Below are 15,099 nucleotides of genomic sequence, written 5' to 3' on the forward strand. Positions count from 1 at the left end.
TTGCTGAGCTTTGGGCCATGAAGTCCATGAGACGAATGGTAGGCATTCACTTTCCGAGCTTTTGCGGGAAGATTTGCATTGTCGTCATTGAAGGCTTTATTTAAAGCAGACAAGAGAGGTGCAAGCGTACTTATGCAGGTTGCTGCACTATTAAAGGTGGCGAAGGCCGCGGCACTGTCAAGGAGACTGTTAGGCAGTTTTGAAACAAGCAGTCTATAAAGTTTTGGCGCCTGTGATTCCTTGCGCATTATGACACGAATTTCTTCCCTTTTACGGTTCGAGCTCTGCGCCAGTTTATTTACCGAAGCGCGTTTTCGAAAATAACTAAAAAAACAGATTGTGTTCGCCCTCGCTCACAGCTTCTGCAGTCGGTCCTCTGGGCGCTGGCGCTACTGTTCACCAGTGCGTCGCTGTTTGCTGCCGCTCCGTGGGGTCTGGGAGACCTGCCCACGCTCCAAGTGACGCTAGCCTACGCCACCACGCACCGAATCGCCTGGGCGCTTGGACTTGCCTGGATTGTCTTCGCCTGCGCCACAGGACGCGGAGGTACGGCAGTCAGTAGGCATGTCACTCTGAGGTTATCGGCCCAGTTCCCTGAACATGATTGCACCCGAGAGCTCGGCCACCAAAGCTTACTTGATTGCAATGAAGTATCGAGCGCTAAAACCTCCTATAATAAATCAGTTTCAGAGCAAGAATGCCTGAATAGAGCCCGAAACTCCATTATCAAGCTGGATTCTGTTCTCTACGAGATAATTTTGTTGATGTCAAGGAGCGTGCACAAAGAGCATAAAGAAACGCAACCAGGGGGCACATGTTAGAAGGACTGATTTCGCGATTCATTCTTTCACACCTTTGTCACTGGCAGTTATCACCTCTGAATTCGGTGTTTATAGCCAGCTACAAAGCAATGCCTTTCACAGATTCCGGTATCAATAGAGACGACAAAAAAAGACAATAGAATTGATCGGGAATTTTTTTTTTAAATGTGGGCCGAGCTTCTGAAGGTTTTAGCGGAAGTCTGATATTTAAGGCCTAGTTTTTCATTCCCGCTCATAATGCACATCTGCTAATGGGCATCGTGTCCTTTCTGAACGAAGTGAATAGTAGATTGCGAAGATTACTATTAATAGCGAGAGTACCAAACCCAACCATTTTGCGGGCTTAAGGATCACCTGTGACTTATTATTGACAACAAGGATCACAAAAAAAAAGTAAACGCCGCTTAATATCAGAAACATTATTTATATATTAAAGCAATCATGAGGGTAGTTGCATCAGGTTAGGCTGCCACGGTTCGTCTCAAGGGCTGTAATAAATCGACTGTCGAAGTATCGTACACCTGGTTCCTAATAGCTTGATGCAACTGGCCCGTACTCGATGTCACTATTCCGAACATTGCTTCGAACTAGTATTGTACAATTAGGTTGCCTTGATCGAAATAGTGTTAAGAGACCCATGAATTAGTTCATATCCAGAAGCCTTGGCAGCTCCTTCGTTAAGGTCTCATACTGTGTTGATCAGCGCCTCCCGCGAAAGCGCAGTTACACCAGGGTGCCCTGCGGGGCTTCGGTAGAGGCCATGAAATGAAATGTCACTCTGGTGTCCACATTCTGGGTTTTATCCTCAATCGTTCTCAGCGACTGACTCAAGCAGCGGAAGCGTTCACAACTCTTAGCTGCGAATAAAACTGCAGTGGAGCCGCATCACGTGCGGTGATTTCATCGGTCTGTGCCCAGCCTCGATATCATTGCAATTACGTCTCCGCTCTTTGGAAAAACAGTACAGACTAAAAAAGAAACTATGTGTCCTAAAAATCATAAATAACCGCCATACAGATACCATAGAAAAAAAAAACAGATTAGCCAAATCGTTCGCTTCTGAATTTTGAGGCGTGGGTAAGTCAGATTTAACGATATATTGCTTTGTTTTTGAGCCGGGTAATCACTTATGTTACCTGAGGTCATCGACGAGAGCCTCTGGGGCTCACCTATGGCAGAGATAAGAGTGAGGATTTGGACCCAGGAAATGGGAACTTTCTTGCGTGGCAGTTACGACGCGGATGTCTATTTGCGCGTGTGTAGATGTTAGTACAGCTGCGTTGGTATCACAGTGTTGGCACGACGGTGCGACTAGCCGCCACGCACTTTGTGGCAGCTCACGGTCTCCGTGAGAACGGGGCAGCTCGTTGTGTAACTGCATTCGAGGTGAAAAATACTGACTGAATTCAGAAATCATATGTATGACTTGTCTTTATGCGACATAATCGGACTTTGAGCATGACTGATAACGCTAGTTGATAGAATTTGTTGGCATTGCAGATTTCATGCACGTTCGCATTGGCGATAGCAGCTGACAGATGCTGACTAATCTATGCATGAAACTTTTAAGGCTTCGCACCACATACCACTTAGGAGATTTAAAATAGGTGGCGTCTGTGACCATTAATGAGCAGAAGACAGCGCTGGGTGGTAGCTGTTCAAGCATGCTGAGCATTAAGCCGATAAACGAATACAGGGGCCATACGTGCTACTAAGTGGTTCGCAGGCAGAGCAGCCATAACAGTACAATTCGAATTCTTATTCCTAAAGACCAATAATGTGCATGAGGAAACATTCCCCTTGAAGGAGCATGAGGAAATTACGCTGAATGCATCACTAGAAATTGACCACAATGTCAGAAAAAAGGAACGAAGTGGTAAACCTGAAACATAAATCCTAGCGAGTTTTTAAATGCTAACGTTCGCTTTTTTCGCAAAAATTGAGGCTCCAACTGGGATACGGGTCGAAAATTGTACAAAACCGAAACCACGCTACGAAGAGCGCCAGTGTAACTGATATAAAAAAATGGCGGTTATGGTTTTCTACGCTGCATGGTGGCGACTACCGGCGCTGACATCATGAAAACTTGACGCCCAGTTGAGTCTGTGCTGTATAGAATGCTAAGTTTTAAAAAAATTGCCATCTGAAATTGAGGACGACGCCACGGGTAGTTCGCACCAAGAATCCACAGAGCTTCACGTTTAAAAATATCGCAGGCGACGGATGCGATTGATGAGCCAGAGTATGGGATAGCATTTGTGCTCCCACTGGTGGGAGCAGCCACTGCTGGCTTCGGGCTGCCAGAGCAGGTAGCATTATCCTGTTCCTCAATAACCGTGCGAAAGGCACCCGAGCTCCACTCTCCCGATGAATTTCACCCATCATAGTGTGACATGCCGTACCCCTTTTTTATTGTAATCACCCGTCGAATTTGATTGGCGACCACGATGTCCCTGTCGCCACCCGCCGTCGCCCGCACTCAGTATCCGTTTACCTCCCCCTCTTCCGTGGAAACAGAGTGGGGCATTTTCCTTCGTCCAATTAGCCTTCTGCTAACCGAGGCTTGACATGCCAACGCCGGACACTTCTTGAGATATGGGCGTTCTAATGATAACGCATTAAAAAAAAAGAACACCGTAAACTTTACCGGGCTCGCTCGCGCTGGTGGTCGCTTTCCAAGGCGAGCGCTAAGTAGTGAAGATTAAACTAATGAGTTTACAATTACACTAGCTCTGCCGCGTGCGTCGTTGGTAACCTGAAACCCTCAGAGCAGTTTGCTGTTTGGTTTGCCGCTTGTTAGCTAGTCAGATGCGACTGTGGAAAGCACGAAAGGTCCGTTATGTTACGGCCTTCGATCTCTATTTCACTCCAACTTCTGGGCTTGATTTTGAATTTTAGAGCGCAGCTCTTTGGCGCCCGTTTCTGCGCTTTGTGGCGTCGCCGTCGCCGGCGCCGTTGTCCGTTGTAATCAGCAGTGGACACCTTAGTCGTCGCGCTTTAAGCTGCGAAACCAATCGAGCGGGAGCTGGCAAAGGAAAGGAAAGGCGCATAACTGCTCTCTTGGAACAGTGGACACCTCAGTCGTGCCTTAAGCTACGTAGCTGTAGTGACAGATGTGCGCTGCATGCGTTGCCATTGACAACGCTGCGTTATTTTAAGAAAACAAGCGCGCATAACTGGCTCCCTGGGTCAGTGGACGCCTGAATCACGCTTAGAGGTACGTGGGCTGATGAGAGAGAGATGTGGGCTGCTGGCATCGACAGCGTTGTGCCAGAAACGCGGCGCTGAAGCCATAGGCCATCGGCGTTCATTGTGTTCATTGGCGTTGATAACGTTTTACATCCGAACACTTTAAGAAAGGAAGTGCGCATAACTGGCTGCCTGTGTCAGTGGACGCCTGAATCGCGCTTATATGTACGTGGGTCGATGAGACACATGTGGGCTGCGTGCGTTAGTGTTCTCTCGAAAAGTTAGCAGGCAGGCATCAAGTCTCCACTCCTGTTTGTTGTCATCGGGCAAGTTAGCTCGCGGCTTTTTTCATGGAAATGTTCTGTTGAAACTTTTTAATTATGGCAAGGAAAGGATTAAGATGACAATGTTCGTTTTCATTAAGTAAATTAGCGGTTAAAGCAGTTACCCCTGCAATGCGAGTTTTTTGCTCCACTGGTAGAACTTGTACCATCGCACAAATGATTCTTTCAATTTGTTTCAGTTAAGACTGACTTGATGGGTGCTCAGTGCTAGGAAACTTTAGATTAATATGTGGTACATCATGCCCCATACCTGAAACGTCGATGGGTTTGAATCTTCACTGGGCACATGCGTGACTGTCTCGCAGGGGTGATCAACTCGCTGCTGTCCTGGGACGCCCTGGTGCCGCTGGGAAGGCTGTCTTATTCCATATACTTGGTGCACGCATACTTCGTGTTCTTCAAGGCCTGGACCATCCGGCAGCGTATTGAAAATCAACACTTCCACATCGTGAGTATAAGCCCTTTGTCTCCACTGCTTTTACGAAGTGTCAATTCACGCAGTGATGGGGTCATTACCTTGGTGCAGAATATAGACTAAAGTTCTCCGTAATGGATATTTCTCAGCGGGTCCATTAAATCGCTGGATCCTGCGCATCCTTGGCTAACATTCTGGAGACTTTATTCAAAAGCTGCTTAAAGCACACCGGCTCATGGCCATGCACCGCGTTTGTTTCGCGGCGCATATTCTTGAATGATGCTAGCTTAGGCAGAAAAAACAACAACATATGTTCGTACTTAAGCCGAGCGCATAAGAATGTCTGTGCCCTGGCGTATTCTGTTGGAATCGTAACAACGTGCACGCGAAAGTAATACCCTCAGTAACCACCGTAAGGAAACTAATACTAATAGCAATTTTTTAACAGCGCGAAAAGACGACGACGTTTACACACACAACAACACGAGCACTGAGGTGAAAGGACGGAGCCGAGGGAACTAGAAATGATATTAAGAAGAACAGAAAGCTGGGCGAGTTGGTTGTTATCCATTTTTTAACAGCGCGAAAAGACGACGACGTTTACACACACAACAACACGAGCGCTGGGGTGAAAGGACGGAGCCCAGGGAACTAGAAATGATATTAAGAAGAACAGAAAGCTGGGCGAGTTGGTTGTTATCCATTTTTTAACCGCGCGAAAAAAAGACGACGTTTTTTTTAGTTGCTTTCAAATAGAGCAAGCCGCACCTTTATTATGTGTAGTGTTTGGCAGATTAATGAGATACTGATAAAGTGGCCCGCAAGGTGGCACCTTTACTGGTGATCCATCGATTAAAAGTTCACCGATGCTCTCATTGCTATTTAGGCTACTGATTACTTCATTCACGGCCCGCCGCATTATTTCGGATTGTCACGCCTATTTTTCTGGAACAGTTTTCGGTAACCGCCTCTTTGTGCTCTACGTAGTTCGATTTCCTAAACTTTGAAATTGTCTGTGCTCCTGCTTAGTGCTAATTTTTATAGTTTGTCCTTTGTTTTAATCTTCTGGTAAAGTTCAGTTGTAATCCAAGATTTCCTTAACATTGTGTGTTTCCGCTTTGTTATCCATGGAAAATGACAACCGTAGAGAGTGTTAAACATTTCAATGAATGAATTATAAGCTTCAATAACGCAACCGTAATTATAGACGTCTGACCAACCCACGCTATATATTTCTTGCCTGAACGAGATTATGATTTCATTGCTGAATCATTGGAACTTTCTAAAAGAATATCTCTAACTCGCATGGCGGCGCTTCTTAATTGATATAAAAATTGGACAATGATGACTAATGTCCCATGACATAGTGTCAGCACAATGAACAGTTGTATTAACAACTACCATCCATGGGGCTCAAAATGGACGGCGTAATTCTTGTTGGAGAAGAGATCACATTAGTAGATGCATTCGATTTGATTATACTAGAGCGTGTTAATGATAACGGGTTCTTCTCATTCGTGCTGGTGTTGAGATTTACAACCAATAACAAAGCTATATCGGTCTAAAGAGCAGTGTTGTAGAAAGTTGGTTGAGATTTTTGCAAAAGAGGCGTAGTTTCCGATCGAAGGCTGGTAGACAAAAGATAGTATGTAATTATTACGGCCTAATGATTGATTTTTGAAGTTTTCTGTCAAGGATAACAATTCCTTAATGTTTTTGCTTTTATGGGAAGATTTTAGAAATATGGCCATACCCCTCCTCGTGACCGCGTGTTTAAATGGTAAAGTTAGAAAAGATCCAAGTAAGTCGGATCGCTTTCTTGTTGACACCACGTCTCAGCTAATGAGCATAGCTGCTCTGAGAAAAATCTTGGTACACAACTGCAGTTTTTAGCTGCAACCTTTGGTATGAGGTAGACAGGAAATTCTACATTGCCTTCGTATTTTATAAAACTTTTGAAACTTTATTTGCCTGCTCACCCACCACTACACCTGAAACAAAAAACATTGCTACCTACATTTTTGCTCGGACAGAAGAGAAATTTTACAAAAAAGTGAGGCTGGCATGCAATAAGCTCGCTGTGACGCACGGTATATTCCAATCAACTAAAGAGGAAATACTGCGCCTAGTAGGGTTGAGAAGTTAAGGTGTCAAGAATGCACTTGTCATATTTTCTTGAAAGAGAGCTTGGCCAAGCCACGAATTTAAGGCGCAAGCCTGTAGCCGCGCCCTTCAGGAATTCCGGAATCATATCAGATGACTTCTTTACCACTCATGCTCTCTACAACAAAGAGTCTCTAAGTGTGCAGAGTTTTCCGCATTTGCATGATTGTAATAGCTATAAATGGTCTGCAATAGGGGATATTCAAAATTCCGCAAGTGCGCTTTCCCGCATAACAATGTTGCCCCCAACAAGATGGCGGACCATGCGTTTCCAGCTCAAAACAAAGCAGGAAAGACTGGTTTTTGTTTGATTCTTCCAAAATACGTTTCTTACATTCTATCCACACCTTTAGCGCCTGTCCTGTAGCCCATGTAGTTCCTTTATAGCGAAGTCGGCCATCTTGTTAGGGGCAACATTGTTATGCGGGAAAGCGCACTTGCGGAATTTTGAATATCCCCTATTATTTAAGACAGGTGTAAAATAAAAGAAGAATGCAATTTGGCAATCACTAAGCCTTCCCTACTGGTCAGAATGTGGCTTTGCAGCGCACCCTTGTTCCCCGATAAGGGCCCTCGCGGAGAGAAAAAAAATGGGAGCGGTTCAACTCCATTGCACCAATGTTCAAACATAGATTTTTTTATTGCTTCATTATTTTTCAGTTTATTTTAATATTAGCTTGACTTGTATGCCGCTGCTATGTACTCTCATTATGTATTCGGTACAAGTTTGAACTGTTTAGCCTGGGTAAATTTAGCCCAGTCAAATTTTGAGGTCACCATCGTACTGGCCAAAGTAAAATTAACGTGGATATCGATTTTGGTCCAAATCCAAAGAGGTCGAATTTCGAGGGTGGTGGTTGGCCAAATTTGGAAATCGCGAAGGCCAAGCTTGGAGGTCACCATTGTATTTCCCATAATCAAATTAGGTTGGATATTGATTTTTGTCCAAATGTTAGAAGGTCAAATTTTGAGGATGCGTGCCGCCCAAATTTCGAAATGGTCTTAGTCGAATTAGCCTGGACATCGATTTTGGCCTAAATGGCTGAAGGCCAATTTTCGGAGGTGGGGTGGGCCAAATATGGAGCTCACCATCTTGTAGGCCATTGTAAAATTAGTCTGGACAGTCATTTTGATCCAAATCTGAGGTTAAATTTGGGCAGTGGTGGTGGACCAAACTTTAAAATGGTCAAGGCCAAATTGCAGGTCGCCATCGTGTCAAATTACCAAACTCAAATTATCCTAAATATTGATTTTCTTCCCAATCGCACCTTTTCTTCATAGTGCGAATTTTCACTGCCTTCCAGAGCAAGTGCGTACGCACTTTAGCGCATTCTGAGTGATGCACACTACGAAAGTCTTGTGAACACTTCAATACGGTGTTTTCTCGGATAGCAAAATGAAAACAATGCGCACAGCGTAGCCCCGTCGTGGCCGTCCCTTGGCGGCGCCGACAGCGAACGGCGATTATTAAGGAGGCGACCGCGAACGACTCCAGTGCCCTTCGCGTACAACGTCATGTGAATAGTTCATATATTTTGTTATTGTTGCTCTATTGAGTGTCCGAAGCGAGATTTCAGGATCTTATTTTTCGTTACCATTGAGGTACGAGGAGGAGCTGGGACTAAAGGCGTTTGAGTGACTGACGGGGGTCCCAGCTCCCTTTTGTACAGAATAGACAGCAAACACAGACAGCTACAGAATGATCACATTCAAAATTAAACAAGCCATTGTACAAAAATTGCGCTGATCTAGCACTCTCACATAAGGATTAATCATCTGTACAAAGCATAAATCTTATGCGGAATAAGCGGATACCCAGAAAATTGGAGAAGTATACTTTTCCTATATGCAAAGCAGTTAGGATGCTTGGGCTCAAATAAAACAAAGGAAGTAATTGTCAGTCTGCAAAGCAGAATGAAACAAAGGAGAGGAAGTACTACGCAAACAAACTGCACAAGGAGGTGCAAGGTCTAGTCCAACGAGAGCAATTTTAATAACTAAATAACAATGTGGCAAAAAACATATGACCAATCACTGAAGCATATATTTCCATTCAGGAATCTTTAATAAACCTGTTTTTTGAACGCCTGCTTATCAGACTTATTTAAAAATTTCGGCGAATTTATTGAGTATATCTACCGATTGGAATGCAGCCAATTGTTTTCGATAGTTAGTTCTTGTCCGGGCAGTGCCATGAGACAGCATTAATTTAATGGTAGCCTAAGTGATTGGCGACTTGGTCAATAATAGAATAAACTCGAGGGATCTTGTTCTCACGCCCGCCGAATTCGTTTATGCGGTATTTTCAGCTCTTGCATGAGCTCCGCCCTTTCGTATGGCGGGATCCATCCAAGCTGTCACCTCACACACTGCTTTCTTTGGAGTAATATGAAGTTATGAGGTACAACTTACGGACAGCGCAGCGATCAATAGAAAAAAAAATGATAGGTGCAATTTTATGAATCAAGAAGAGGGCAGACTGGTTGAAACACAGGTTGATGACATCGAAGTCGAAATCAAGAGGAAGAAGTGGGCTTCGGCAGGGCATGTAATGCGAACGCAAGACAACCGATGGTCCATAAGGGTGACAGACTCGATTCCAAGGGAAGGAATGAGTAGCAGGGTGGCAAAAAGCTAGGTGGGCTGATGAGATTAAGAAGTTTTCAGGACTAGGATGGTCGGAGCAAGTGAGGGCAGGATTAATTGGAGAGGTATGGGAGAGGTGTTTGTCCGACAGTGGGCGTAGTCACGCTGGTGACGACGTACCACAACGGCTTACAACGTCACAGCAACCAAGAATTTCGATGTTCTTGTAAACCCCAAAGTGCACTATATGACGCCAATCAGAGAGAGTTACGGCTTCTGAACTTCAAGGAAAGAAAGAGGTGAAAGCACGTTTAGAATAGAAACCTCTTGACCGCGATTACCTCTGCCAAAATTTAGCCTTGCATTTTTGGGAGCATACTGTTGTGATCGAAAATGTTGTACAACTACAAAGTTGTATTGCGTTCTGGATTGACCGGGTTCGAGTGAGTTGGTTACGCATCGTATGCATCTCAGTGCGTTGTATAATAATACTTGTTTCTTTAGAAAAGGAAGGAAAACACTGTTAACAGTATGCCTGAACGTTTTGTTCACCCCTTCCAAACCTACGTGGAAAGTGTAACTACGGTAATTATACGATAATATAATTAATATTCCTTGTTTTCAAATGCGACTCTTTTTTTTACCTACAGCCATTAATTCGGCACGGCCAGTCGAAACGCACATAAACGCGTACGTCACGGAAGCTGAATGACAATATTCACAGGGTTGTTCCCACCCCACTTTTCCACAATTTTGTGAGTTATCTAATACACACCATTTTCAAATATTGCGCATTGTGTAGACATTTTATTGTACATGGACTTAATGGTAACGTTCGAAGTTTCTTGACTTAATATTCAGAGTAAGCTAGTGACTGAAGATGCGGTATTGTAGTACCAGTATTGATTCAGTGGCTGCAATTCAAGCCCATGCACGCTATGTGCTTGTGACGATCTCTATGGCGTACTCTTCTAACGGTTCCCGTTGCTTCCGCAGATGTCGTCGGCAGTGTCCAACTTCGTGATGGCTGTCATCGCTGGCTACCTGGTGCATGTATTCTTGGAGAAGCCCCTTGTACTAGTTTGGGAGACCGTCAACAAGTTCTTCGATGCGCGCTCCGCGGAGACGAAGCCGGCCAAAAGTGCCCTGGCAGCCGTTGAATCTGCAGAGCCACGCCAATCTAGGGGCTGAACCCGTCGTCACAAGCCACATCTGAACGCTACCGTGGCTAGAGCAAGAGACCTTGTCTAGCTGCAGAATGTGTCATCGATTGCAGGGAGCATAAAGCGGCACCATATATAGCAATTACCTCAAAGCCGAACATTCCTGTTACGCGCACATTCGGAATCTTGAAGCTCCACAATTTCCTGTATAAGGATCGAGTCAGTGATTTCATATTGCACATACATTTCAGTTAAAGGGAGTCCGTGAATTTTTTTCTTGAATATTCAGTAGCGACTTCGGTTTAGTGCTACAATCAAGAGCCCAGTCAGCTCCTAGGCTCGTGCTTGCTTGCTATAAGCACTCATTAGGAGACTCATTTCTGGCGTCCCATTGCATCATCATGACACGTTTATCACTGCTACAGTTTACCTTGTGGTTGCATGAAAAATCTCCCGCGAGAATGGTTCCTTCCTTGAAGTTGACCATCTTGCATAGACGTTACTTTCTGGAAGTTAGAGGACACAGCCAGGGCAGCCCTACAATGCTTGACTTTGCCCAGCGTGAAGTTTTGAACCGAGCTGTTTCTGAAGGCAGGTTTTTCCACACATAGGGCATATGGCAGCAGTCAGACATGCAGCGTCCTAGTTTTCTGCTACTGCCAGCAATGGCGTTTGCCAAAATGCAACCTTCCGCAGTGTGGTTCTGCTCTGATATTAAACGATGTGCTCGTTATGATTACTGAAACTGGTGTATGTGAAAAGCACGGGCATTGCAGAGCCGTAAAGGAATCTCTTCATCTCTTTCAAATGTTCAAAAACACGCCGTCCTTCGAACTACCAGCGTACCCTCCGGAGCTTCATTGAACCCCTATGAAACCGTTGGCCGGATTCAAGCACGAGGAAAACCGCCTGCAGGAGAGGATAACTTAGGGTAGAGGCGAAGGACATCGCTTGCAAAATTCTAGAAATAAGTGCCCAGCATCAGGAGCATGGCATGAGCTGTGCCATTGTTGTTGTACGTAATGAACAGGGCGGATAATGTGGCTTTCAGCAAAATAAACGGTTCTAAACAATAACGATGCCGAATAATAAATTAGAGTTTGATCCGACGCAACATTTCAGTAATGCTTGAATTGGAAGCTGATTGGGGCATTGAAATATCACTTCGCTTAAGGCTTAAGAAAGCGCTTTGTGCTTAGTCATTGGGTAACCTTGTAACTCCACGTTGTTTTCTCTAAAAAGAACTTCTACTGCACATTCCCCCAAGGTCATTTCTTGAGATCGCGCATTACATAATTCTTGCCTTCTCTTCTGAGTGAAGTTCTGTCCGGGTTTCTTATTCTTACAAATGGTTTGGCGAGTGAGCACCACAAGGAGTAGAGCAGCTGCCATTTTTTTGGAATTTCAAGGTAGCTAAAAGTTCAAAGGTTTGTAAAAGGAAACACTTGGCCGTGCGCTACTCAGTGTAACAGTGTAACGGCTTGGTTCGCTATGTCCCGCATGTGATCTTATCAGCTTCTGCATTCCGTAGAGTGGATATATCCCACCTCATGAGGGCCGCGTCGTCTCCTACAATGGTAGCCCAAAGCGCGCACGAATGATTTTGCAGCTAGTACAGACTCCTGATTACGGACAAATAGCCATTAAGGACCCTGTTTTGAATATGAATTTTTTTCCGAAAAAAATGAAACAAAAATGAACACGATGTGATCTGGCTTTTCCTAACATTAACCATGCAGCCCGGGCGCCACTCAAGGGCGCCGGCTCTCTTACTATTTGCGTATGGCAGGCAGATGAACACTGCAGGTGAACACTGCTTTCGATATATGACTTGATGACAAACGGGAACAATGGTCCCTGAATGTTTCGGCGGCATGGACTGCTCGAGCGACGTAGAGCGCTCGGCTACCGGAGCAGACGATGACGCGCGAATGCGGGGCTGGTATGCCTCTGTGCTAAACACAGATGCGCCGCCACATTGTGTTGACTGTCCACAGCGAAACTCGGCCTCGTGTTCGCTTCCATGTAGTTTCTGACTGCAGAGATTGTGCAGCCAATCAAGGGCACAGGAGTATTCCTTGCATAGGTTGAACCGAAGGTTGTCGGAGCTCGAATTTCTCAGAAAATTGGAATTGTTCTGAGAGCTGGTGGATCTTATTTGATAATAATCTCAAGACCGTGCTTACGTGTCCCGCTTAGAATGACTCGGAAATGCACGTCGCCTGGGGAGATAATGGCTCCGAGACGCTGAAAAGCATAGGACGGTATTTCCTTCCCGCTTAGCAACGGCTTTACTCGTGTTCATGGAAAGCTTCTTGCACGAAAGTCGACGGATGGTGTTGCTCTTCCAGTCCTGCGATAGCACTCATGGAACACTGATAAGGCGCTTACAATGTGAAATTAAAGCTACACAGGCTCTAAGAGCAGAAATATAAGTAGAATTAATCCGGATTACGGATTAATAAGGGGAAAACTTGCGGCACAAAAAAAAGAAAAGCAAACTACTGTCTACCGGGGTGAAAGGGAAGAAAAATTCCGCAGTAAGGATGCATTCATCTCCAGATGGGTACAAAAAGTGTAGAAGGGCTAAGAGGTATCTGCAGAGCAGTGTGGTGCCAGGGCTCACATTTTAGAAAGCTGTGCTGCGCACTAGCTGAGCAGTTAAACTGGGACTAAAAGGCAACCACTGAGATTGGGGGAGATTAGCATTAGGGCGCTGACAGGAAAACAGCAAATGAAGCAGTAAGAGAGGCAGGAGCTGTTGATCTTCCGCATTGCGAAAGTGCAAAATACAATCTTGGGGTATAACGAATGACAGCTCAACGACCGAAAGCAGTTAGGCCGGAAAGCGGTTTGAGTATTTTCACACACAGGGTGTTGACACACACTGCAGGAAATTGCCTAGAAAATTACGTTCCATGCATCCACGAAACCGCAGTGCGAAGAAGGTGAGCCTTAAACGCAGGGTCAAAGAGATTAAAGGCGCGCACTAATTATGTTTGACCAGAAAACAGCCGACCTTGAACGATTATATAGCGAAAAATTAAAAAAAAATGTAAACGACAAAACAGGTGTCCAGTGAAGAGACAAGAGGTATGCCCTACTACCTGAAGACAGGATAGAAGACTTTGGAACTCACCGTTATGAAAGGAAATTTACCTAAGGGAATGGCTCGTGGATGGCAGGTGGGAGGGGACAAACACATTGGACTAGAAAAGCTCTTCAGCCATCCAGATGTTGGTACTGTGAGCATTTCCTTGGCCTGAGGGTTTTGAGACAACGACTTTACTAAGAATGCATCCAACTTTGAGCGATAGAAAAAAACTGTTGCAGGAGTGCTGGCGGATGGACAGGCAGACTACATGGAGAGTAGGTTGGAGCAGTAAACACCGCTACAGCTTTTAGGTTATACAAATTTACTATTGACATAGCTTCGAATTTCAAGATTGTATTTGGGGAGGACGAGAAAAAGACTCACGAAATGGATTTAATAAATCCTCAGTCTGGTGTCTCGCAATCAACCGTTTTCAAAGGGGACAGGTGTATCATGCATCTGTTCTTGAAAAATTCGATTTTTTTTCTCCCCCGTACCGCGCTCACAACGTGCATTTGCGATTTATTTTCGCGAGGTCATGTCCCTGATTTAGTCATAATACTGACTTATTACTCGCCACCAATATCTAAGTTTTTTAGAATTTCAAACGCGAACAATCGAACAGTTCAGCCGGAAGCAATACACATCCCTGCACCTTCCAGCGGCCCTTGACTCTGGACAGATATAAGGAAGAGAAACTTTTGTGCACGGCTAAACTAGTGCGCGAACATTCACCACTGCACATTCACTTCAACATTTGTCATGCTGTACTCTTCGTTGAGCTGGCTTGTACCGAGCTAATAAACGCCATTCACTATCACAGTTTTGTGCCAGTGTCTTCTTTTAAAATGCGGGAAATCCAGTCTGCCTTAAAGCGGAACCCACAGGTGGGTGCAAACTACTTGTGACATAAAAAAATATAATATTAATGTAGCTCTACGTACTAAAACTGCACCCGCCCTGTGAGCGGAAAGGTACGAATTCATGTTGACCACAAAGGGTCCTTTCAAGAGACCGACGACTCCGGCAAAGAAAATGAAATGGCGAAAAAATGTGAAAAGCTCCGTTACACTGCAGTAATAAACTATAATGCTAACCGGCAAACAAGGTTCTGAGCCTTTTACAGAAATAAAGTTGAGAAAAACCTGTTTTAGCTCGCAGATTTTACAATGCTGGCACATTTTACAAACAAAGCCATTGTTAGGCGATAAGAAACTAACCGAGCCCTTTGCAAGAAGGTATAGTGTATATCAAAGGTTCCTTGAGGAGGACGTGAATGGGAAATACTTATTTTAAGTGTCATACGGTTGTCGGTAAGACCGAG

General features: G+C 44.8%; 1 protein-coding gene across 1 annotated transcript in view; it reads left to right on the forward strand.

Moving 5' to 3' along the window:
• Nucleotides 1-14,570, forward strand: part of LOC149355855 (nose resistant to fluoxetine protein 6-like) — a 102,698-nt gene extending 88,128 nt beyond the window's left edge. The window contains exons 13-15 of the mRNA XM_089577704.1: nt 360-546; nt 4,660-4,802; nt 10,515-14,570. Coding sequence (XP_089433830.1) covers nt 360-546; nt 4,660-4,802; nt 10,515-10,709 — 525 coding nt within the window. The 3' untranslated portion in view covers nt 10,710-14,570. The remainder of the gene's footprint in view (nt 1-359; nt 547-4,659; nt 4,803-10,514) is intronic.
• Nucleotides 14,571-15,099: the final 529 nt, after the last annotated feature.

The sequence above is a fragment of the Amblyomma mixtum genome, chromosome 3 (assembly GCF_055824585.1).
Source record: "Amblyomma mixtum isolate Tamu chromosome 3, ASM5582458v1, whole genome shotgun sequence".
Taxonomy (NCBI): domain Eukaryota; kingdom Metazoa; phylum Arthropoda; class Arachnida; order Ixodida; family Ixodidae; genus Amblyomma; species Amblyomma mixtum.